This window comes from Taudactylus pleione, unplaced genomic scaffold (genome assembly GCF_031769625.1).
Source record: "Taudactylus pleione unplaced genomic scaffold, aTauple2 ptg000079l, whole genome shotgun sequence".
Lineage (NCBI taxonomy): Eukaryota > Metazoa > Chordata > Amphibia > Anura > Myobatrachidae > Taudactylus > Taudactylus pleione.
Genome location: NW_028284481.1, coordinates 3,864,877 through 3,891,636, shown reverse-complemented (window position 1 = coordinate 3,891,636; position 26,760 = coordinate 3,864,877). Strand labels below are relative to the sequence as shown.

The window sequence follows — 26,760 nt, the reverse complement described above, 5'->3', positions numbered from 1 at the left end:
GCCGCCCCCCTATGCAGTTCATTTTATACAGTGCCCCCAGTAGTGGTCACCCTATGCAGTGCCCTCAGTAGAGGTACCCCTAAGCAGTGCCCACCTATGTAGCTCCAGTTATGGTCCCCGTATGCAGTGCCCCCAGTAGTGCCCCTTATACAGTGCCCCCAGTAGTGGTCCCCCTGTGCAGTGCCCCATATACAGTGCCCTCAGCAGTGGTCCCCCTATGCAGTGCCCCCAGTAGTAATAATGCCCCTGGTAATAATACCCCTAAAAGTAATGCCCCCCTGTAGAAGTGCCTCCAATAGTAATGCCCCCTGCAGTGCCCCCAGTAGTAAGGGCTCCTGTAGTGCCCACAGTTGTAATGCCCTTGTAGTCCCCCCAGTAGTAATGCTCCCTGCAGTGTCCCAGTAGTAATGTCCCTTGAAGTGCCCCCAGTAGTAATGGCCCCTATAGTGCCCCCAGTTGTAGTGCTCCCAATAGTGCCCCCAGTAGTAAGGCCCCTGTAGTGCCCCTGTATGAGGCCACCAGTAGTAAGGCCGCTGTAGTGCCCACATAGGATGTCCCCAGTAGTAAGGCCCCTGTAATGCCCCCTGTAGTGCCCCCAGTATTAAGCCCCCCTGTACGCACGCATGCACGCACACACAACACCTACCTTAAACCCCGCTCCAGTGCCTGCTTCCGTCCATCCCTGGCTCCCGCTCCTAGGAACTATGGGAGTGACATCATGACGTCACTCCCATAGTGCACTGCGGGACCCGGAAGCCGGAGCCCAGGAGTGAGCTCCGTCCTTCGGCTGCCGCTGGTGCCGGGGGGGTGGGGGGAGCAGAGAAAAGGAGCGCTGATCAGCGGCGCTCCTTCTCCATGCAGCTCCTCCTCAGCAATGCCCGGAGCGGCTGGGAGACAATGGAGCCAGGTGCCCCCTTCAGGGCTGGCACCCGGTGGCAAATTACTCCATTGTCTCCGGGAGTTCCGCCACTGTCTCATATGCTGCTAAAAAAGGGACACTTAGCACATGTGTCACAGCATCAGGCACCTCCATCAGGTCATGCTTTCAGGATTTCTGCATGTGGAAATAGGTGGGATGTTTACTGACTGAGTATAATACTGTAGCTAAACTCCCCTGTTCTATATTACAGAAATCCTGAATACATGACCTGTTGATGGCATTTGAGCATTGCCGTTGTGATTCCCTGATCCAGAGGTTCCCAAACTCGGTCCTCAAGGCTCCCCAACAGTTCAGGTTTTGGAGATATCCATGGTTTAGCACAGGTGGTTAAATTAAATTGACTAATGTACTAATTAAGCAACCTGTGCTCAACCATGATATCTCTAAAACCTGAACTGGTGGGGAGCCTTGGGGACAATGTTTGGGAGCCTCTGCCCTGATCTACTGTAATCCTAGTTTCAGGCTCCAGTTCTAGGATTATCAGACAGGCCAGGTATTAGGGAGATCCTGCATGAGCACAGGTGTGTCAGTCACATGGTCCCCTAATGACCCATGTGTGCCTATATAAAGGTGCTCCTAGAGTCCTGGCTATTAGTGTAGGCTGAACTCTGTGAGCACTGAGCTAAGGAAGAGAGGTCACTTGGTAACAGGATGGTTCTGTCAGACAGTGAGAAGGCTGCTATGGATTCTCTGTTTGAGAAGGTTAACCATAAATCTGAGGAGTTGGGGTGTGAGGCTATGGACAGGTGAGACATCTATAGGGTTCTGTGCCCTGGTTTTTATGTACAGTTCCTCTTTTTGAGCCTACAATTTGTCATTTATTTTTTCCATCTTATTATTGTACTGTTTCCTGACTATAAGAGTGGTGGTAGTAGTATCAGGGACTCTGAATTTCTAACAGAAACCTGTCTCCCAGGTAATAAAGACATATTGCTCCCTGAGCTGTAGTTATAACCAATCACCAGCTCCTGCAGTCATATGGTGTCACTAACCTGTCTCTTCTAGGTGCTTCTCAGTATACATTGTCTATGTTGTGGGATCTGTCTATGGGCAGTAAATGGAATCTAAACTCCGTAATCTGGGCATCTCACTAGTTAAATGTGACAATGCTCAGAATTATTTGTTTTTAAAAAACGAAGGGGTCTATGTACTAAGCAGTGATAAGGCGCCAGCCACTCAGCTACCAACTGTCATCTTGCAGGCTGTGTTTGAAAAATGACAGTTGGGAGCTGATTGGCTGGCACCTTATCACAGACATCACTTTTCACTGTCTACTAACACTGCTTAGTACATAGACCCCCAAAGTCTGTCACTGAGGGGGAGTTGGCATTTTTAGTGTCGCCCCTTGTCAGGTGAGGCCTGCAATCCTCTTGTGATGCCACTGTGCTGGCAGTCAGAATCCTGCTGCTGGCATCCTGACTGGGTTAGGATACCAACACCTCTTGGTTAGTATGCCAAGCCTTTCCCTCTCCACTTGTGCTGGGATTCTAAACACCGGTATATTAACTGTTGGGATATTAACTGAATCCCAGGTATAGAATGTGCCGGTTTCCTCATATTGTACAGAATGTCAGAGGGAGGGAGTTGCAGGGCCGGTGCAAGGTACCAGGGCACCCTAGGCAAACGTTCAGAATGCTGCTCCCTGCAGTGCCCCCCAGTAGTGCTGCTCCCTGCAGAGCCCCCCAGTAGTGCTGCTCCCTGCAGTAAGCCCCCCCTGCTGCATGCACACATACACAAAAAAAATACTTGCCTTAAACCCCGCTCCAGGGGCACCAAAAGGAGAGGGGGGGAGCAGGTACAGATTGCACAGGCTTCCTGATGGGCCTGGCTCTTGCGTGCTGGCCCCCCTCCCTCATTGCAGCCCAGCACTCAGCGTGTGAGCTGCAGTGGGAGATTGCTTGTGGCTGCTGAGCAGCGGCCACAGCAGTCTCCTATGCCTGTGGGGGGAGCGATCACACTGATCGTGCCCCCCGCTGGCTTTGAGCAGGGCTAAGGGGGCTCAGAGTGCCCCCTCCCCAGCGCTTGCAAAGCAAAGTTTTGGGGGTTTTTTGGGAAGGGGGTGTGGCCACACCTCCCATGATTAGGTCACTCCCCCTGTTACCCGGGCCTGCCTGCTGCTGTTTGGCACCTGCTCCTTGGAACTATGGGAGTGACATGTCACTCCCATAGTGCACTGCAGGACCCGGAAGCCTGAGCTCAGGAGTGAGCTCCGTCCTCCGGCTAGTGCACCTCGGCAAATGGAGGGTGTAGGGGGTGCAATAGCAACTGCACTTCCTGCACCCTCCGTAGGTGGACTCAGAAGCGGCCTCCAGTGGCCGGCGCCCCTAAGTAGCTGCCTAAGCTTGCCTAGTGGAAGTGCCAGCCCTGGGGAGCTGTATAATAGGACATCTCTCCTCCATCCCTCCCCTTAGCCATTGTGGTTCTCAAAGTGGGGTTACTAGGTACGTGCACCTGCATAGTGTCCTGACACCTCCATCATCTGAAGCCGGTGTTACCTGCAGACTGCTGTAGTAATGACTGGAATACTGGGACATACAGTAGATCAGTATATTACCTGGCAGTGTTATAATGCAGGAGCTCACTTGCAGTAACTAGTGTTTAGTGTCATCAATGACCGGTTCAGTGCAACAAAGATGGTGTATTCAAGGGCTCCGCCAAGGAAGGGAATTGCTGGCTAAGATAGCGCTCTAATATTTATTTTACATGAATGTAACATTTATCTCACAGCATGAATTGTCCACTTGTAGATCTAACCCTGGGCTTTCAAAGTAAATCCATAAGTACCACCAACAGGTCGTGTTTTCAGGGTTTCATTCTTGGGTTATAGTTGGGAGCATTCTAGACTAAAGGGCCCTCCATACAACAGCAATCGTGCAATTTGCAATCAATTGCTGATGTATGGGGGCCTTAACTTTTATACATAATTAAACAAATCACAACATGAGCTGTGGGTACTCAAAGATGGAGTTGAAAACACCTGATCTAATTGCTAATCTCAGGCTCCAATCCTAGGAGTTCACAGGCAGGCCAGGTTAGAGGGATATCCTGCATGAGCAGTTGTTGGCACATTATCTCCTAATGACCCATTTGTGCTTGTATAAAGGTGTTCTAGGTCACCAGGTAACAGGATGGGTCTGTCAGGCAGTGATACAGACTCTGAGAATATTGCTGCTAAATCCTAGAAACTGGGGTGTGAGGCTATGGACAGGTGGGACCCCTATAGAGCTGTCATGGTTTCCCCACTACCACCCAAATTCTCTAGCTGTAATCTGTAACTGACATCACTTCTATTCCCATGATCAGATATTTAGTGCTAACAATGAAACAACTGTTACTGATGCAGCTTTGTATTACCCAATATGTAGCAATGTTTCACCTATAGGTATTAGCAGGGCTATCTTTCTGGAAAAATAGGCTCAGGAACTGTGGAAGGAGCTACTGGGGATGGAGCTATAGAAATACTATTAAATGCTTGTATATCTATTTATACATATAGTATTTAGAGAAGAAGACACTCAAAAGTCTTTAAAATGAAACTTATCTTATGAAAAATACATTTTGGCTTGTCTTGGATGCAGGGGTGGATCTAGACTGTTCTTTTAGGGGGGGTGATAGGCACTGGATGCAAGCTAATAGGAGCTTGCGGACCGGCAGCAGCTGCTGGTTCGCCCGCTCCCATTGGCTTGTGACTAGTGCTAGATTAGAATGAGCAGCGCTGTCATTCTCAAGGGCTGCTGCGGACGGTTGTGCGGTAACAAATTCGAAGCTCCTTCCACCTGGGCCCCCTCAGCAAAATTGGCCAGACCTGCTCTTCTGGAATTTGCCAGGAGGGGGTGTTCAGAGAAGGTTTAACAAGTCCCATATGAGAGCCATCTGTATGTAATTGTGTCGTGATACTATTGCTGGGCACTTGCATACACAAACTGCAAGTCTCATGGAGTGTATGGAGTGAGCTTCAGTATATAATAAAGCTGGTAGGACTGGAGAGGCAGCTACTTGTATACAGACTATCACTTGAGTGAGCACTGCTCCTACCTTAGCAGCTGAAACCCGGAGCAGGTCTACAGAGCTGCCTCACACAGGGAGGTAATTTTCATACTACAGTGCACTGCCGGGGATGACTATGACACCTCCCATTCCTGAAAACCCACCCCGAGTGTTTGTCTCACTGTACTACACTGCTGGTCCCCAGCTCCTGTCCTGCCTCACCCCATCCTCGCTATAGCCGGGTACAGTGGCAAACGCAGGATTTCTAGAGGGGAGTTTCCAAATGTTGATTTTAGAGTGAGTATGGCCAGTCCATGAAGAGGGCATAATTAGCATTTATCCAGCTTTATTGTGTCATAATTCCAGCACATACAGGACCAGAGATCACAGTAAGACATTATATGTAGCAGTAGGGCCATCCTGCCTGAGCTGAATGGTTTTTATTTTAGATGTGTGCACCATTCCATATACATAAGGGGCAGTGAGGGCACACAGCCTGCACGGTGTTCAGTGCAGGACTGACTGCTAGGGGAAGCAATCTCTCCAATCAGCCCCTCCCTGGAACTGCCACTGGTTGGAGGTTCAGGAACTGCATTCCTGCTGAAAAACAGCACTGGGTATTAGTCTTAAGCTGGCCACACACTAGACCAACTTACATCCAACCAGCCAACTTGTTGATTGGTTGGAATGAAAATCTGGTGAGGAATGAAAGCAAATGACAATCAGCAATTTGCTCCCAAATGCCAGATAATGGACAAAAACTGAACAAATTGTTTAGATCAAACATTTAACATACTTGTCTGACCGACCATTTTCATCTATTTTCTGGCATTTAGGAGCAAATTGCTGATCATCAGTTACTCCCATACGTTACCAGATTTTCACTCCAACCAGTTGGCTGGTTGGATATAAGTTGGTCTAGTGCAGGGGTTCCCAACCACGGTCCTCAAGGCACACTAACAGTCCAGGCTTTGAGGATAGCCATACTGGAGCACAGGTGACTTAATTAGTACCTCAGTTATTTTGATTTAACCATCTGTGCTCAAGCCTGGATATCACCAAAACCAGGACTGTTAGTGTGCCTTGAGGACCGAAGTTGGGAATCACTGGTCTAGTGTGGCCAGCTTTAGGCCAGGGTGTACTAATCATCACATCCACTATGTGGTACATTCAGCCCTCTTATTGAGAACATACTAGGGTTAATTACCCCTGTATGTAATTAGATATGTGATTAAAATGGCAAAGTACAGCTCTCCTAATGAGCTGTCCTTTTGAGATACCCAGACATCCCCATTTCCTAGGCAATGTCCCAGTAGTCCCTCTGGTGTCCTCTGCATGTGCAGAAAGATGCAGGAGCCACAGGGGGAGATGGGAGGGATCTGATTGGATACCTCTCAGGGGGCATCCTGAACAGAAACCCATAGGCTTTTACTGGGTAACGCCACCTAAGATGGTGTTACCCACTGGGACAGAGCACCAGAATGCATCGCATTGTGGTGCTTAGTACATATATGGAACATGTAGTAAATCCCTGAAAATTGAATTTTTTGGGGGGGTTTTACTGCATTTTTCAGTTTAGTATATATTGTCACATACTATGATGATCCCATAAAGCAGGGATGGGGAACTTTTCTTTTTTTTATCCTGCTAAGGGCCATTTTGATATATATAACATTATTTGCAGGCCTAGTTTAGGCCATGCCCCCTCCATGTGATGTCACATGGCAGCGGGGCCACAATCGCCAGTGATGACAGCAATGCCCGGAGCATCCTGAGGATGCTCCGGGGAGCTGTAAGGACAGCGGTGTGACTGTATGAAGTGCCCTAAGGACTCTCCAGACAGCACTGCTGCATAAATTCTGGCTGCAGGGTGCCTAGAATGTGAGGCTAGCAGGAAAAAAAAGCTCTGAAGGCCAGACCAAATGATTCCACAGGCCTTATACAGCCCCTGGGCCTGAGGTTCCCCATTCCTGGCACAAAGAATAGAATCCAATGGCTTTGTCTGGGGGAAGTAATGCCTGTCTGCAAATAAGGACTGGCTGCTGGGAAGATGGACTAATGACAGATCCTGGGATGCTTTCCCCCATAACCACTAGCTCTCCTGCCTGTAATGGGGCTACAGGAGGCAGCTGCAATGTGTTCTATATAGAGAATGTAGATATTTTGTACTCCCAGGTGATGATGGCATCGGGGAGTCTGACCCTGTTTGGTATGTTTACAGCTCAGTGTACTTTCATTCATGGCTCAAGGTTTTTCTAGTAGACCTATTGCAAGCTTAGTATCCAGATGGAGACTTTAAACACAACATTTATTGAAATGTTCATTTGAATGACCCATCCCTGATTCCCCCAGGCTCTGATGCCTGTGTTCTAATGATACATTGCTAATCTGTATATTCTGTGTCTTGGTAAAATATTTAGGACATGGATATTTCACTATTTGATGTACTGTATAATGGGGATATCTGGGTCTCTTGCACAGTTTAGCTGTGATAGCACATGCATATAATTCTAGGTCACATAGGCTGATCCCTGTATAATATATTCCAATCTTATAATGCATACAATACCCATTATAGGTGATATATTGTTGGGAACACTAAACAGAATAGAATGACTAGTACAGCACCATGTGTGACAGATATATATAAAAGTGTAATGGATCAGCTCTCATTTGGAGAACAGTATCATTACTCTATGTAAGAATAGGAGGTGCAGATCCCCAGACCTCAGTCTTAGGCTGTCTCTTCCCATAAATCAGGGGCTGTAAGGATTTACATTCTGGCTTTATGTAACCTCTACAATGTAACTACTGATCTTCTCTCAGACTCTTCCAGAACCACCCTGAGACCAAGTCCCATTTTGGTGACAATGACCTGAGTCCTGGCTCCAAGTATCTACACACCCAGGGCGGGAAGATCATTAGTGCCTGTGTAGAAGCCCTGAAGAACCTGGGAGACCTTGCAGGGAACCTGTCCAGCCTCCGAGACATGCACACAAACAAGCTGAAACTGACTGTAGATACAATCAAGGTGAGCATGTGACCTGTGTAATATGCAAAGGAACGTTACCTGTGTAGGAAGCCTGATAGTTGAGCTTACCAGGAATCTGCTACAGATTTGTATATTTATCATTGCCCAGTGGATCTTTGAGTTTTCTGTTAATATGCAACAGGAATTCTATTTCCTACTTTAACAAACCTGTTGACAGAGCTGCATATAGCCTGACTGCCCAAATATATCACAACTGAGTAACCAACAGACACTGCAGTGGATGACATTCTGCAGTCATGGAACTGGGTTATGTCAATAGAATGGTGCCATCAGAATTCTCATAAAGCACATAAGGCTAACTATATAACATAGGGAACATATCTCCCCGTCTAATGACCTCGATCAACTTGGTGGGCTTTGGCTGCCAGTTGGATGTACAAATAGACTTTTCCTAAAGAAGTTGGATGTCCAAGTACTGCCAGCTGGCTATTAAGATGGCTTCTAGCACTTCCCTCAGGCAGCTGGTGGACTCTGGTAACTGTCCTACATCCTTTCTTAGTGTAACCCCTATGACCAATATACAGCATCCCTAGATTGCCATCATAGCAGCTACATCATAAGATGCCATGCCCCACACAAGTGCTATGCCCACCTGGTTATTGGTATTTTTAACTGAAAGGAATTTACTGCAAAGACAAAACTTAATGCTCTGTAACCATTTTACCTCCACAAGGAAGTAGCAATTGTTCTGATAAGGTATCAGTGAGCTTATGATTAGGCTGGTATGCTACAGTATATGTATGAAACTATAGATGTGAATTGGCAATAAAAGCTTTAGTGTCTGTCTGCTCACCTTCCATATATCAGTTTGCAGATGAGTAGATACCTGATGTTACATAACCTATTACTGGGTATGTTAAACTGATTAACAGGCTTTCAAATAAACTGAGCCTCTTGTTAGACCAACTCATCCAGGCTTCATTGTTAGGGGTTCAGCAAAGGCAGCTGGGAATAGTAGGACAAGCTGACCAAGTACAGTAGTTCTGTTGCCTTCAGAGCCTGATCATAATACTAAAACTCTGTTGGCAATATATTTCCACCAATATAGGTAACTGGCTGATACCTTAAAGTTCACATCACCTTGTGTCAGAGGGATAGACCAAATAGGGTTACAGATGTGTAACTAACCACTGGCTAAACCATGAGTTAATTATTTTTTTTAATCTGGAGTCACCTCAGTTAAGTCCTGCCTGGAATAGCTATAGGTTACCTCCAAACCTATCCTGATTAGCTGCTTGATATGTCACCAGGATCATTAGTCACCCTGCCCTTACACATGCCTTAAAGCATTGTAAAAGAGCGGAAATCACACAATGGGTGCACAAATACTGCAGAATGTTAGTAGAATGCTTGCAGACACAACAATTTGCATTGGCCCCTCAGTCCAGGTGACTGCAACATGGGACTCCTGAATTTTGCTCAATATTTGTGTAACACCATTTTTATAGATGGCTTTATACTAAATGGAGCTAATACTCTTCTTCTCCCCAGCTGATGTGTGACTGCCTCCTAGAGGTCATTGTCAAACACTTCCCTGATGCAGACTGGGCGGCCTGTGAGAAGTTCCTCAGTGCAGTTGCTGCTAACCTGATCTCCAGCTAGAGGGAAGAGGAATGGTCTGCTGTATCCAGAATGTGAGGTCTTCAATAACATGGCTCCTGTCACCTTGGTGTCTAATCACATGCATGATGCTTGAAGGACAACAAAATGCTGAGTTACTTGATCATGTGTTGTACTGAAATGGGTACATGTGTTCTGTTATTAAATAAAACCATTTCCTAAACTGTAGATCTCCTCCTTGTATAACTGTGCTTATAGCAACACCACAACACACTGATGCAGATAAAGTTTTGGCCAGATCACTTCTGGATTTATAATGGAGGACTAGTGTAGACAGTTGCAGTTGTTGCACCACTGTCCACCATGCTTGACAATGGTCCACTCTCCAGATGGTACCATTAGCTATTTCAGGGAACTGCAGTCTGTGTCCTGGTCAGTTGTGAGTGTAATGCCAACAGGTCTTAGAGCTTTCCATCCAATGCAGGGATGAATCTTAGAATTAATGTGGGTGGGGGCCTCCTCTTCAGGCCTGACATGAGCTACTTGATGTGATCAGCCATGAATAAAGGAAAATGCTAAAATTGCTTGTCTGATTGCTGTATTTTTAATCTTAATGATCAAGTAAGTCTGAGAGGCCTCTACTCACAGGCCAGCCTCTATCACAATTTATTTGTAGTCTCATGTTCTTAGATCATTGCTCTTTGGCATATCCAGGTTGACCATAATGATTGAAGTCTATTGTTTAGGAAGGTGTCTGACCACTCTTACAATAATAGCTCTTATGAAGGGTGGTCTTGCCTCTTCATCAATATAGCATTGAGATCTCCCCTGACCTTGATTGATTATTTGTATGAGCTTGTAAATATTACAGGGTATGAAGTCGTATAGGTTATCTTGCACTGTAGGCATAACTTACAGTTCCATTACTAATGTGACCCTCCCGTAGTGTAGCTATAGATGCGTTGGGGGCTAATGATGAATGTGATTTGGAACCTTGGTATATTGTTGGTGGTCATATACACTAGGGACATTTTATTGGCCTATAAATTTTTATTCATTACAGGCTAAACCTCTAGTGTTAGCCCACAAAACTAAATGTAATGCTATGAGGTACGAAATACACCTAGTTTTGCCTTTAATGGTAATGCTATATTAGACTTTGCCAGCAAAAACCTAAACTCTGGTTGGGGCAGTGTAGTCTATAGAAGAAAATAATTATATTATGCGCTCACCTATCTATAGAAAATGGAAAGTAACAATGTTGCGATATTACTCTGTAAAAAATGAAAAAAAATAGCATACAGTATCGTTTAATTTATTATTGGGAGACACAATGCTCCAATGTCTATAGTAACTATAAAAAGTTCTGAATGTAGATGGTTATAAAGGGAAATTAGACTCCTTCAGGGTGTCTCTATCTGTAGTGTCCCTGAAACAAACTGCATCTCCTCTAACATATAAAGTCCAGCGTGGGGTATGGGTGATAGGTGTGCCCTTTGAGGGGGTTACCTTCCATAATTAACTACGTCACCCTGTAGTTAGTAATAATCGTCAATGGTGATGTTGGTAAAAATACTGGGTAAAGGATGTACCCTTGTAGATTGATCTGTGTTATGGTATCTAACACCTCTGGAAATCCAGAATATAATCACCCTGCTGTGGGTAGGGATGTGAGGAGACCTAGGTTACTAGGCACCTCTCCATATGTAACCCATACGTCTCCTAAAATGTGTTGCTGTAATAGTCTGATGGGGGGGGGGGTGTGCCTGTGTAGCCACGGCGTCCCGCGTGTGAGGCTTACCCGTCGATGTCTTCAAAAAATCCCCGTGCTCCGACACTAGCACTCCGGAGGTAATGAGTGGTGGTATCCCTTGATTACCCACCGGTGCGGCCGCACTCTCGCAGTGTCCTCCGGCTGGGGCACAAGCAGGGGCTGGTGTCCAGATGTCTGAGTCTGCAGTATGGAGAAATCCTGTCTCCAGTGGCAGCGTGGAGCTGTGCGCCAAGAGTGTCCCTGCTACTGATCAGCGTGTGTCTGCTGGGTCATGTGCTAAGGCCACACCCCCAGCAAGCCCATGCCCCCTCTTTAGCCACAGTCCTTAGGGGGGGTTTATTATGCTGCACTGGGTGTCACTGACCTCAGTGCCCCTACTAATGTTCACCCCTATGGGATGTAAAGCAGAGTGATTGTGCCAATAACTACTGTCCCTGTGATGCACAAAATGACATTTGTTTAATTTCTTCTGTACAATTAATTTGCCAAGATCAATGTCCATGCCACCTTCTCCAATCCTCCAGAAGCTGCTCCATATCATTTTGTCAAACAACTTAGGGCAGACTTCAGCAGTCAGTGGCTCTGGTGTTATACCTGCCCATATGATGCCATAATGGATGTCCTGCACCTGACCATAATGACATCACTGCCGCCAAGCTGGAGGAAACCAGTATCTGTATTTCCATGAATGGGGCTGACTTGCTGAAGACTAGTGTACACAGTGTTTCCACAATCTTACAACAAAGCACCAACCACTACCCCATAAGCAGCGTGAGGTTGGTGAATCAGAACTGTACCGGTACAATAGTGACACATGGTACACTACATTCCCATCTCTGAACCATTGCTAATGTCATGGCTTCCATTGAAGTCTGCTCAATCCCAAACATTACTCAAACGCCTGCAGCACCTAATTTAGAATCTGTATGAGATGCCACTCAAATACTGATGTGATCTTGTAAAAGGGGAGGGAGGCAATATGGGTACACACTTGAATGACCTGGCAATTTTGTTAAAAGGGTGGGAGGTGAACTGGTAAAGCATAAATTGTGCAGTGTTTACATGATGTATCATAAGATTCAGGGGGTCTATTTACTAAGCAGTGTTAGAAGAAGTGATAAGGTGCCAGCCAATCAGCTCCCAACTGCCATCTCACAGGCTGTTTGAAAAATGACAGTTGGGAGCTGATTGGCTGGCACCTTATCACTTTTCCCAACTGTCATTTTTCAAACACAGCCTGTGAGATGGCAGTTAGGAGGTGATTGGCTGGCACCTTATCACTTTTCAATTCTAACACTGATTAGTAAATAGACCCCTCAATGTTACAGTACCACATTCTGGGCTGCATGTACTAGGGGGACAATGCATCCAAAAGGCCACATTTCCCGTAAGTACTAAGGTGTCCATAAGGAATTATTTTTCAGAGCTTGGACCGAATGTGCCATTGCCCAATAGAAGCCAATAGACTTTTCACATTGTGCACTGAGCGTCAACAAATACCTCCCACCAACCCCTGCGGTGTGTGTCACATGAAGTATGCACAGAGGGACTCCCAGGTCAAAACCCCATACATCTAATGATTGCAAAGGACAGCTATCTTTAGAAGAGCTCTCCTTTTCCACTAACATACTGATATTAGTGCCAGTGTGTACCTGATACATGGAGGGATGTACCACATCCAAAATGCAATACATCTCACCCTGTATGCCGTATCATGCTGTCTGATGTGCAGCACATCAGATGGGAAGATGTGACCACACAATTCATCAAACAGTGAATTGGTACAGACAATAGAATGGTCCTTGCAATCCATCGTGGCTCACAGGATTGGTCAATCAGGAGCATATCTATAATGGGAGCAGGGTGTGTGGTACACATGGGTCCAGGGGGCCCACACATAGTCTCCAATGTGCTGTTCTGCAAAGCAGTGAGAAAATGGTGGTGGCCATTTTCCCGGTGACTCACGCATGTGTCCTGCTAGCCCCGGGAGAACAGTGTGGGCACCATTTTCCAGGAGACCTGCACAGTAGATTCTGGCACTAACCCAGAATCTACTGAAGTGAACACGCCACAGCACCACTAGAGAGATGAGGTAGCCCGCACTGAGTTTGCACACAAGCCCCCTCTCTTAAAATGCCCCTGTGGCCAATATATGCTATAGTGTGTACCCAGCTCTACAGAAAATTCAATTTATATATTGATATTTTTAGCTCTCAAATACATTAGTTGTTCCTAAACAATCTGTAAAGTCCTAATGGCTGAGAATAAACACTAATGACACAGACACGTGGAGGGCAAAAAAGGTAAGCTTTATTTACCTCACTATGAATTAAATAAAACATATGATGAAGAAAGAACAGCCCCACTCACAGTATCAGTCTGCCAGATCTACTCATCAGGCCTAGATGGGAGCCCAACTGCCAACACGTCACACAGCACTCATGGTATCCATCTCCTCTCCCAATGACACACACTGAAGGCCCAATTGGCTGACACCATCAGGGTAGAATAAGCTAAATCCGTGCATTGGTGGGGAGGGCAAATCAAGATCTATAGCAAGATGGCCACTCTCACCGGTTTTTTTTTTTTTTTTTTTCAGTCAAATGAGATTCCATGAGCCAAAAAAGCCACCTGGGCCTTAACTAGGGTAGTGAAACCAGGGCTATAGCACAGGGCACCGCAGGCCAATGGGTGCTGTTTAGGCCTGTCAATTTTCTGTTATCATTCTCACTTGTAGCTGCCTCTTGTTTTATCCTCAGCATCTCCTGGCCTTCTTTCTCTCTTCCCTGGCCCTTCCCTATGAAGCCATGGGCCTTTTTTGGGGTGTGCTTCTTATGTCCCTATTTGTAAAATTGGGGGAGGGTGGGGTGCCAATGCTCTTTCTGGCACAGGGCACCGATAAGTCTAGTTATGGCTCTTACTGCCACCATACTTCTAAACCAATGCCCTTCGCACTACCTATTAATCTTCTAGAAACAAATTTAAACCCTCTTCATGAAGGTGAACACCATCAGATTTATAGAGATGGCCATTTTGTTTTGTTTTTTTAATATCAAAGGGTGATCATTCCACTACCTTCCATGACTAAAACACAATGGGCCACAGAATTAAGATACCTTTGGGCAATATCTAAATCTACCACACTCTGCTGACAATGCCACATCCATTTAGGAGTAATTTGTGACCAAATAAACTGACAAAAGGTCCAAAAAGCCACCAAGTGTTCCAAATCATGTCTAATGGCCAAATGTAAATCCAGGGAGGTTTGATCAACCCAAATTAATTAAAATGAAAAAAAATTGATAACCATGAACCTCAATAAGATAAAACAAATAGCCCAATAATGACCAATGCATTCCCCAAACGCCCAGCCAACAAACTAATGACAACTCAAGAAAAAGGTCCAAACTAGAAGCAAATGCATTTGGCATCCAATCTTCTCTCTGCAACAAACTATGCAGATAATGCTAAAAACAAACAAACTATTCAAACCAAAAATTAAGAGGCAGAAAATGAAAAGCAAGAAGGAATAGAGAAGTGGGAGAGGGGGGAGGTGCCCTTACTTGACTTGAGGTGAAACACAAAAAACCTACCAGAGTAGCAAAAGCTGAAAGTTGATTAAAACCAGCAGGGACCCAAAGGTGGCGAGTTTATATACATTAGATTTCCAACGCACAAATAAACCCACCGCAGCAGCCGAAGTAGTAGTGCACATTCTGAGACAATTGGTCCAAAAACTAGAAAGTGCATTAGCAACCAAATTGCTGGCAAACAGGCTGCTTGTTGACAATTTATTTCATGAACTACGCCAAGATTATCACACCAAATATTACATTTCTACCCTGCAATAATTCAAGTAGCAGGAGTTTTTGAATAAAGCTTTGTGATACCCAGTCCCCCGGCCATGGGACTGCGCACCACAGCCCACTTAGGTAAGCCCCAAAACTAGAGGAGTCAGCAGCATTGGAAAACAAATAAAGGACCAAATATGGGCCCTCATTCAGAGCCGTACGCTCTGAGCAGAGCGCACGCTCTGAATGAGGGCCGGGCTCCATTTTCATGGAGCGTCCTCCTGGACGCTCGTATAGCTGTGGGTCACCACCCACAGGCTATACGAGCATGCATTGTGATGGTCGAGACCATCGCGACCATCGAATTTGCGAGCCGGAGCCTGCGGTTGAGGTTTTCAACCGCAAGCTCCGGAGTGATTTTGGCTCTATCAGAGCCAAAATCACTCCCACTGACATCACTAGTGATGTCAGTGGGCCGGCTTTTGACGGGAGGCGTTCCCGTGGGAACGCCCCCGTCAGGGAGGCACGCCCCTGGCACGCCCACCAAAGGGGGCATGCTGTCAATCAACATTGACAGCACGCCCCCTTTGATCGGACACAACGAGCGAAGGACTTTCCTTCGCTCGTCGCATCTGGCGCATGCGCACGACAGAGCTCCCTCCGTCGTGCGCATGCTCAGTCCATAACATCGACCCACTTGCGAGCGGACAGCCGCTCGCGAGTGGGTCTGAATCAGGCCCATGGTGTTCCTATCTGGAGGGGAAATCCAGATCTGAACACTTAACTTCTCCTGTGGGTGGGCTTCTTCTTGCAGATTACCTTCAGACCTCTGCAGATAGACAAAATGATGGAGTATGAAAGCTCCGGATAGCGCATACTAAGGGGTCTATTTACTAAGCAGTGTTAGGAGACAGAGTGAAAAGTGGTAAGGTACCAGCCAATCAGCTCCCAACTGTCATTTTTCAAACACAGCCTGTGAGATGGCAGTTGGGAGCTGATTGGCTGGTACCTTATCACTTTTCACTCTGTCTCCTAACACTGCTTAGTAACTAGACCCCTACAACTTGTGACAAAAACAACCTTACCCATGTGTATAACCCTGCACACAAAAATTTCAACAAAAATAGCAACGACAGTGCCTGACCCAAGGAACCCCATGAACAAGCAGCAAGCAACGTAAAAACCGTCAGGGAGGTGGAAACCCATGAAATGGAAGGAATCCGGGTGCAAGGGTAACATCCAGTCAGCAGACTCAACATCTATCTTAAGCTGCATACACAAGGGATGATTTTCCTGAGCGATAACGATATATCGTTCATTTTTATGCAGTGAACGATTGACCAACAATGCACGTTCCCGCATGAACTATAATGATATCTATGGTATTTCATGCATGCAGGCCAACTTGGACGAAAAAAAAGCCCTCACTGAAACCTCTCATTAAAAACTCAGCAGCCTCATGGATAGGATACCAGGACTGCCATTAATCCATAGCATGCACAGAAACCTGGTAAGGAGCCCTATTTAGGACTAGTGTAGTGGTGAGAAGGGGAACACAAGAACCCACCAAAGCAAAAACCAGCACATTCTAAGGAGGACGCAGCAGGCTACAAATCACCTGACAAATTTAGCCCAGCCACAGCTCTACTTTTAGCAAAGTCAGCCTGGGTAGCAAGCAACCCAGACCCCTGAACATAATTACTGTGACCAGCCTGGCTGGCACCTGGAGGAGACCAATATAGTAGCGCCCTGCTGCTGTTTCTGCCTGACCCTGAGGGAGATGGCATGCCACAAAATGGGACAGCTCTTTTAAAATGGCTGCCATGTGGGGCAGCAGCTGATGAACAAACTGCCTGCTGCCTACCAGCAGTCCCCCCTGCCATGGGGTTAATAGCTGCATTCCCCCTCCTCCCAGTGTGAGTCCTCCAGCAGCTCCAGACAGTAGTGCCCTACTGCTGTTTCTGCCTGATCCTGAGGGAGGTGGCATGCCACAAAAAGGGATGGCTCTCCCAAAATTGCTCCCATGTAATGCCTCCCGATCTGTGTTGAGAGGCCCTGGCTGCTGAACAGACTGCCGGTTGACTACGAGCAGTCCCCCCCCCCCCCCTCCGTCATGCTACTTGCCATGGGAGTCATAGCTACAAGCCCCCTTCTCCCAGTGTGAGTCCACCATCCTGCACTGCCTACAGCTGCCACAGTATTGTGCGCCTAAGTGGTTGTTTCTGGATGAGAGCCCCGAGGAAGCCGGCATGTCGGATCGCTGAGGCGGTGATTGGGAAACCCCACGGTCAGAGGCGCTGGTGACCAGGCGCCTGTAGTCAAGATCAGCAATGGATCCATCCTCAATGCTGGAGCAACCATGATCAAAACAGGCAGGGAGATTCTTGGTAAGTGTTGGGTGGGACATGGTGACCAAAAGCAGAGCTGTACAGCGTTATCCAGCACAAGATAAATGGTGCACATGCTATTTGTCATTATATCAATCAGTGTCACATGCTGCTAAAGATAAGCGACACTTATCAGAACATAGAGAAACAGGGCCGTAGCTAGGGTAGTGCGGCTGGTGCCATCGCACAGGGCACCACAGGTCAGGGGGCGCTGTTTGGGCCTGTCAAATTTCTGTTTATTATCATTCTTGCTTGTTGCGTCCTCTTATTTCATCCCCAGCATCTCCTGGCCTCTCCTATCTCTTCCCTGGCCCTTCCCCATGAAGCCATGGCCCTTTTTTGGGGCATTATGTACTTTGAAAAATGAGGGGGGCACCAATGCTCTTTCTGGCACGTGGCACCAAAAAGTCCAGTTACGGCTCTGTAGAGAACCACTGCTTTATATATCTCATGTCCTATCTCGATCCTCAGGACCCCACATAGTTCATGATTTACAGGTCACTCAGGAGGTTCACAGGTGTATTCATTACTCACTGACACATTTTAAAAGATCCAAAGGTGGAGATAATTATTTCACTTGCGGTTCTCAAACTCAGTCCTCAGGACCCCTAACAGTGCATGTTTTCCAGGTCTCCTCACAGAATCACAAGTGAGATATTCGCTCCCCCTGTGGATCTTTTAAAATGTGTCAGTGAGTAATGAATACACCTGTGCACCTGCTATAGGTGACCTGAAAAACGTGAACTGTTTGGGGTCCTGAGGACCGAGTTTGAGAACCACTGAGTTACATCATCAGGCACCACCATCAGGTCATGTTTTCAGGATTTCTGCATGTGGAAACAGGTGTGATAATTACTGACCCAGTATAATAGATCAACTCCTTTTTTGATCTTTAATGATCTGTTGATGGCACTTGAGGATTGGAGTTGTGATCCCCTGGTCTAATCAATAGTCTTAGGCTCCAGTCCTAGGATTCTCAGACAGGCCAGGTATTAGGAGGATCCTGCATGAGCACAGGTGTGTCAGTCACATGGTCCCCTAATGACCCATGTGTGCCTATATAAAGGTGCTCCTAGAGCCCTGGTTATTAGTGTAGACTGAGCTCTGTATTCTGTGAGGACTGAGCTAAGGAAGAGAGGTCACCAGGTAACAGGATGGTTCTGTCAGACAGTGAGAAGGCTGCTATGGACTCTCTGTTTGAGAAGGTTGCCCTTAAATCTGAGGAGTTGGGGTGTGAGGTTATGGAAAGGTGAGACATCTATAGGGTTCTATATCCTGATTTTTAATCACAGTCCCTCTTTTTCCAGCTAAAATCCTGACTAATAGTGGTAGTAACATCATTGAACTTTACAGCTGTGCATAATGCATTACATAAACTGTTCTTTATCTGGAATATGATGGGTCCTTCAAGTGTCTGTGTATAGTTCCCTGAGCTGTAGGTATAACCAGGGCCGGACTAAGGTCTGTGGGGGCCCCTGGGCAACAAACATGTGGGGGCCCCTATTAAATGTGACAAACTGGGGGTATGCGCAATGGGGACCTTATGCAGAGCCCCCAGTAGTGTCAGTGCCCACAGTGGTAGTTCCCCGTATGCAGTGCACCCAGTAGTAGTGCCCCTATGCAATACTCCCATTAGTAGTGCCCCCTGTAGTAATGCCCTCTGTATAAATGCCCCCAGTAGTAATACCCCTGTAGTTGTGCCCCAAATAGTAATGCCCCCCCAGTAGTAATTGGGCGTGTGCCCAATAGTAATGCCCTAGTAGTAATGCCCCCTGTATAAATCCCCCAGTAGAAATACCCATGTAGTTGTGCCCCCAATAGTAATGCCTCCAGTAGTTATTCCCCCTTTAGTAGAGCCCTCTGTAGAAATGCCCCCAGTAGTAATGCCCCTCTATTAGTGCCCCAATACTAATGCTCCCTCTCTAGTAGAGCCCCCAATAGAGATGCCCCCAGCAGTAATGCTTCCCCCCCCCGAATAATGTTCCCAGTAGTAATTCCCCCCCCCAGTAGTAATGCCCCCAGTAGTAATGCCTCCCCCCTCCCCGAGTAATGCCTCCAGTAGTAATGCTCCCCCCTGAATAATGCCTCCAGTAGTAATGCTCCCCCCTGAATAATGCCCCCAGTAGTAATGCTTCCCCCCTCCCCAAGTATGCCCCAGTAGTAATGCTCCCCCCTGAAGTGCCCCCCGCCAGTAATGCCCCCCGTAGTAATGCCTCCCCCCTCCCTGAGTAATGCCCCAGGTATAATGCTCCCCCCCGAGTAATGTCCCCTTTAGTAATGCCCCCCGCCAGTAATGCCCCCAGTAGGCCGCTTGCACTAAAATAAATAAATAAAGCTCATACTTACCTGAACCTTAGCCCCGCGTCTGCTGCAGTCCGCTCGGCTGCTCCTCCACACTATGGCAGAGACGTCATGACGTCTCTGCCATAGTGCTCTGCGTGAGCCGGAAGCTGGAGCTCATGTGAGCTCAAGCCCCCGACTCCGGCTGCCGCTGCGGGGATGGAGCCGGGCGTCCGCTGTTTACAGCGGGCGTCTGCTAAAAGGAGCCTCCCTGCGGCGCCGGGGTTAGGTTGGCCAGAGGAGGAGGAGGAGGAGGAGGAGGAGGAGGAGGAACTGGCTCCGCCTCCTCCGGTCCACTTTAACCCCGATGGGTGTGGGGGGCCTTAACGTGTGGGGGCCCAGGGATGATCGCCTTTGTCGCCCCCCCTGTTAATCCGGCCCTGGGTATTACCCATCACCAGCTCCTCCAGTCATATGGGGTCACTGACCTGTCTCCTCTTGGTGCCTTTCAGGATACATTATGTATGTGGTGAGATTTGTCTATGGGCAGTAACTGGAACCTACACTAAGTAATCTGGGGATCTTGTACTAGCTATATGTGACAGAAATCCGAATCATAAATTGTACTTAAAAATGAAGTGTTGAAGATGGGGGGGGGGGGGGGGGGGGTCTGCAGGAACCCCCCCCCCCCCCCCCCCTTCATAAATTCTGTACATGGGATAATTGACAATGATGCATGTGGCCTATACACTTCTAAACAGCTAAACTATTGCACATAGTGTTGTAAACTACTTTCAGGTGTATCCTTAGTGCTGTGCCCATTCTATGTCTATGCAATGTGATGGCTTCAACTGGAAAAATCCTGTATCCTCATATTGTACAGAATGTCAGAGGGAGGAAGCTGTATAATATGCCCATGTTAAACCCTGCTAGTTACCTGGGTTGGATTGCCGGGTCACTCGACCCGGCGATCCAACTCTCTCCACTTTTACACCAGAGAGCTGCCCGGGTTAACCCTGCAATAACCTCGGTTTTAGCTTCGGTGTAAAAGGGGTATTAGTTACCATAGTGTCTCTCCCATCATAGGTTCTGTTCTAAAATCGTTTGATAATTGTTCAAACATCATTTGAAAATCGTTTGAACGATGATGGATGTCTAAAAGACCAAATTTTCAAACATGATGGTCAACCTGTCGATATCGTCAGGTTCAGCATGTTTCCAGATGATTGATTGTGCCTGCAGTGTAGCGAACGTTATCGTTCAGTCTTTTCACTGTTGGGTAGTGGATACCCTCCTTAACTTGCAGGTTTTAACACTGGAATGACCCGTGAAACCTTGCAGTGTAAGCGGCGCAATCTGGGTTGCGATGACTTGGATCGCATTGCATGCTGGCCGATTTAGCTGGCTTCAGTGGTGCTTGGAGATGTCATCTCCAAGCATCCACTTCCACGCCATAAGAGCCAGGTCACTGCAGACCTGGTTGCGGTGTGAATGGTGCAGACTCTGGAATATCCTGGGTCAGCAGCGGCTAAATTCCAGGTCTGATCCGGTTTGGAAGCCTGTTCCAACCTCTGGGTCAGACCCGGAATTTAGGTATAAAAGTGATATGAGGCGGTCTCTTTCCATAAATCAGGGGCTGGAAGGATATACATTCTGGCTTTATGTAACTCTACAATGTAACTACTGATCTTCTCTCAGACTCTTCCAGAACCACCCTGAGACCAAGTCCCATTTCGGTGACAATGACCTGAGTCCTGGCTCCAAGTATCTACACACCCAGGGAGGGAAGATCATTATTGCCTGTGTAGAAGCCCTTAAGAACCTGGGAGACCTTGCAGGGAACCTGTCCAGCCTCCGAGACATGTACACAAACAAGCTGAAACTGACTGTAGATACAATCAAGGTGAGCATGTGACCTGTATAATATGCAAAGGAACGTTACCTGTATACAGTGGTGGAACTCTCAGACAATGGAGTCATTTGCCGCCGGGCTCCAGTCCTTAAGGGGGCACCTGGCTCCATTGTCCCAGGGCCATTCCGGGCACTGGTGGGGGCTTTCTACAGGGGGCATTAGTGAGGGCACTAGGAGTTTACTACTGGGGGTACTGCATAGGGGGACCATTACTGGGTGGCACTGCACAGGGGGACCTCTACAGAGGGCACTGAACAGGGGGACCACTACTGGGGGAACTGCGTAGGGGGGGTGGCAGCTGGGGCTGGCATAGGTGCTGGGGGGTGGTACATTTCAGTTTAGGGGGCGCCAACATTTATCTTGCCTCCGGGCACCTGGGATGAAGTTACGCCACTGCCTGTATAGGAAGCCTGATGGATGTAATTACCAGGTCTCTACACATTCATATACTTATTACTGCACAGTACAGCTTGGAGTCCTCTTGTTACAATGCAACAGGAATTCCTAAAATACTAAACCTGTGACAGAGGTGAACATAATCTGATCACCCGAACATATCATAAGGGAGTAACCAACATATGCTGTGGTGGATGGCATTCTGCACTTACCCCCCCCCCCCCACACCCTCCTTTGCAATTTTCTAGATACATACCAGTGATATTATTGCCGGTGTGTAAAGTGTCAGATGCATTGTTTGATATATCCAGCCCTCAGTAAGCTAATGTGACTAGGCTGGTAGGTACAGTATATGGTGGTGGTTCTCAAACTTTTTTACATTGGCACTCTAGAGTATCGGCTTTGTTCTCATGGCACCCCTAAGGCTAAAGTTTGAGAAATTCTGAAAAAAATGGAAGTGAAGTAGATTGTTCTAACATGTCATCCTCTGGTTCAGTTATGTGGTGGACAGGTTTGCGCTCCTGTTTGGCCACATATTTACATTACATTGACCATAAATTTGATTTGGTGCTGGACCACCAACCTGAGGCACCCCAGAGTGCCACGGTGCACAGTTTGGGAACCACTGGTCTAGGGTAAAACTCTAGAAGTGAATTGGCAATGAAAGCTGATACCTGGTGACCTCCTAAAGATCAGTCTGCATCTGAGTGGGTACCTGACATGTTATGCAACCTATTACTGGGTAAGTGGCTAAATTTTGTGACAAAGGGGCCTATTCATCAACGCTAAAATGTTTTAAGGACACTTTTCCTTAACTTTTTTTTAATTCAATAACACAGGAGATATCACTGACAACTTCTAGTTAAGTCTGTCTGTTAATTTCCACACTCTCCATACTTTTTGATGTGTATGCAGAAATTGGGCTATTCATCAGATTCTGAAAATAGTGTTTGGTTTTGTTTTTTTTCAATTTGATGGTATTGCCATACGCCATTCTCAGGTGGTGTATAGCGGGTTATACATACCTGCTTGCAGGTTCTTCTCAACTCCCTGGTCCCTCCTCTGGCTGCTCTGACGCTGTTCTCCTGGCAGAACACAGTAGTTAAAAAAAAAAAAAAAAAAAAAAAAAAAAAATCTTCAGTCTGCCTGGCTGCACTGTCCACTGCAGACCGGGGCTGGGCGGGAGGTCAGGGTCCACGGCTGCAGCCTTTGACAGGTGGCCAAGTAGGGAGTGGATGGACACAATTACTACAGCTGTAATCAGAGCAGCATGCACCACTCTTGTGAACGTAACTATGCATGCGCAGCACTGATTACAGCTGCGGTAAGTTAGAGCAGGCAGGGAAACTATCTATTTTCTGAAAAGCTGTCATCGCAAAAATGACAGCTTTTTGGAATAGATACTGATGGAGAGGAGGAATGATTAATTCCTCTGGTACTTGGGTAGAACTCCATGTGAGTTCTGAACCTAATTACCTCCATCTGTGGCTTTTTTTTTTTTTTTTTTTGGTAATGATGAATAGGCCCCAAAGTCTTTAAATTGAACATCTTGTGTTAGACCAGCTTGTCCAGGCCTCCATTGTAGGGAATCAGCAGAGGTGGCTAGGAATGATAGGACAAGGTCAGAGAGGGACCTGTTGCCTTCGCTCTGAAGGCAACAGGTCCCTCTCTGACCTTGTCCTATCATTCCTAGCCGCCTCTGCTGATCCCCTACAATGGAATACTGGAACTTTATTGTGGCTGTAGACTTCCACCAATATAGGTAATGGGTGAACTTTAAGATGTCTATCACTTTTTGTCAGAGGGATGGGCGCAGCAGGGTCACAGATCTCAGGGGAGGTCAGCAGAAATAGCTAACCCATGGATTGATCCTAATTGCTGCAATGTTTTGTGTCAAGATGCCTTAAGTTAAATATTTGTCTGGGTTAACATTAGGTTACTATCAAACCTATCCTGAATTTCTGCATGCTATACTTTGGTACATTTTTACCCCCTGCCTCATATGGTTAAACATTGATTGCTGACATCACCCACAATGGGTACAACATGCTGTAGGCTGTTAGTAAAATGCTTGGAGACACAACCATTGGTATGGGCCCCTCTATACAGGTGACTGTAACATAAGATTCTCCTGCGCATCAGAATCTCACACAATAAGTACATGGATTGCGTTATACTAAATGGATCTAATACTCTTCTTCTCCCCAGCTGATGTGTGACTGCCTCTTAGAGGTCATTGTCAAGCACTTCCCTGATGCAGACCGGGCGGCCTGTGACAAGTTCCTCAGTGCAGTTGCTGCTAACCTGATCTCCAGCTAGAGGGAAGAGGAGGAATGGTCTGCTGTATCCAGAATGTGAGGTCTTCAATAACATGGCTCCTGTCACCTTGGTGTCTAACCACCTGCATGATGCTTGAAGACACACACAATGCTGAGTGTTACTCTATCACATGTTGTACTGAAATGGGTACATGTGTTAAATAAAAACATTTCCTATACTCTATCTCCTTTTTATAAAGCTGTTCCCTATGCAACACCAGAACATACTGATGCAGCTAATTTGTTTTGGGTCAAGCAGGCAAATCACTTCTGGATTTATAATGGAGGGCTAGTGTAGATGGATACCTGCATGTGCTGATGTAGTTGCAGTACTTATTCTGACACCAGAATATCAGGTAACTTGTAGGATGTTTCCAGGACACTGCAGTCTCTTCTCTGTCCTGGTCAGCTGCAGGCAGGGCTGCCATCAGAAATGGTGGGGCCCGGGACTGTCATAATAGGCAGGGCCCCCCTCAACCTTCACAAACCCCCACCACTTCCCAGAACCCCCCTTCCCCCGCTACCATACCTATACACAATATATATGTGTGTTGCCCCCTGTAGCTTCCCCCCGTGCAGGCGCACACACACAAAAAAAAACTTACCTTTATCCCGCTCCTGTGAAGCCACCGACCGCCCTGTCGCCCGCTCCTCAGCACTATGGGAGTGACGTCATGACGTCGCTCCCATAGTGCACTGCGGGACCCGGAAGACTGAGTGAGCTCCGTCCTCTGGCTGCTGCCGGGGGTTTGAGTAGGAGCCGGGCGTCCGCTGGTAACACAATCTCAGCGGGCGCCCGGCATAAGGAAGGTGCAGGGGGTGCGATCGCTGGGCCGGCGGGCCCCATAGCAACCGCACCCCCTTCACCCTCCATAGTTACGCCATTAGCTGCCGGGTCCGGCTGGGTGAGGTGACAAGTCACTTAACTGTGACTAATGTGCGGCGGCAGATGTATAGTAGAGGATGCTGCCAGACCTGTCACTGTGGCACTTGCGGCCAGGGGGTTAGTAGTAGTGGCTGGCAGTATGTAGCAGGCGCTGGGCGGGCCCCCCGAGTGTCCGGGCCTGGTACTGCAGTACTGGCAGTCCCCCCACCCCCCCCGCTGGCGGCCCTGTAATGCCAACAGATATTACAGCTTTCCATCACATGTAGGGACGAGGCCTATAATCGCAAGCTAACCTGTGCCACTGTTATAGATGTGATCTAAAAATGTCATGGTTCATTCCTCTATTTTGTAATAGCCTTTTATAGTAATGCTGTATTATATTCTGCAGGTGGCTACATTGAAAGCAACAGTTTAGTAAAACACCCTACAGTAAATCTAGTTTGGGGAGTGTAGTCTCTGGCTACTGTATCTCAGCAGTGTCTGTGGATCTTTGTTTCAGGTGGTGAGTATAAAATACCTCCTGGCCTTTACTTACCTCACATCCACAGGCTGTTAAAGAGAGGAGGGGCCCATGTGCAGTCTCCATGTAGTCGCCTCTGTCACCAGCCCAGTCTACTAGGCTGGGTCAGTCCACTAAGCCTGCACAATTTTGGGGGAAAATGGCACTAGGTGATATCTTTGCTGTGCGTGCGATGGTGTCTGTGGTGCCAGCGCTGAGGTAAGTACACTCTATACATGCAAGGTGTGTACACATTATAGCTATGATCATGCTCTCTGCTACACTGGTATGCCCTTGCTGTACTTGGACTATACCTGCACAGCACGTCCCCAAACTTAATCTGCAGATGCAGGTCAGTGACACTTATACATCCTAATACAGAGGTATTTAAAGACCTGTTTAATAGGCACAGGCCCAAAAAAGGGGACACTGCATTCTACTTTAAATGGTTCCCAGAGTATCTACCATGTATAACCACATGTAACAATGAAATCATTTATCATCGGCAGAATAAAATCCAGGGACATGTATAACTTGTGGCTAAGTAAGCCTGAAGACTGACATTTAAGTATGAGGGACATTAAACCACAAGTGTTTTGAATTTTGCGAGTTTAATAACGTGTTGGATATTGCCCCTTTAAGTTTTAGCTGGTCTTGCACAGCCAATGAATGTTTCATGGGGAGTGGTCTAAGAGTATATAATGGAGTGATGTATGTAAATCTGCCTCTTTGTTGCAGCTTTTCCCCACCCTCCTTCCCTCTGTTTTTCATTTGTTGAATGTATGATGGTTGGTTTGGTGGTTGCGGAAAAGAATGACACTTGGAGTTACTTTGTTAATAGTTAGGCTTAGTGGGTGCGCTCTCATTAAAGTGGAGTAAGGCGACAGCCCATTGTCCTGGATGGGAAATGGCTATACCACCAGGACCGGTGGTTAAAGGTAAAGGAGAGTTGATCACCAATGCTTGGCTTGCGTGTGT

At 47.1% G+C, this 26,760-nt stretch overlaps 2 protein-coding genes across 2 annotated transcripts; both read left to right on the top strand.

Moving 5' to 3' along the window:
* Nucleotides 1–1,523: 1,523 nt before the first annotated feature.
* Nucleotides 1,524–9,767, top strand: LOC148532341 (hemoglobin heart muscle subunit alpha-type-like). Its single transcript, XM_088467979.1, has 3 exons — nt 1,524–1,686; nt 7,754–7,958; nt 9,471–9,767. The coding sequence occupies exons 1-3, from the start codon at nt 1,592–1,594 to the stop codon at nt 9,579–9,581; spliced, it is 411 nt and encodes a 136-aa protein (XP_088324105.1). The 5' UTR covers nt 1,524–1,591; the 3' UTR covers nt 9,582–9,767.
* Nucleotides 9,768–18,577: 8,810 nt separating this feature from the next.
* Nucleotides 18,578–24,576, top strand: LOC148532340 (hemoglobin heart muscle subunit alpha-type-like). The gene is made up of 3 exons (XM_088467978.1): nt 18,578–18,740; nt 21,470–21,674; nt 24,288–24,576. Exons 1-3 carry the CDS (start codon nt 18,646–18,648, stop codon nt 24,396–24,398), a joined length of 411 nt encoding a protein of 136 aa, XP_088324104.1. The 5' UTR covers nt 18,578–18,645; the 3' UTR covers nt 24,399–24,576.
* Nucleotides 24,577–26,760: the final 2,184 nt, after the last annotated feature.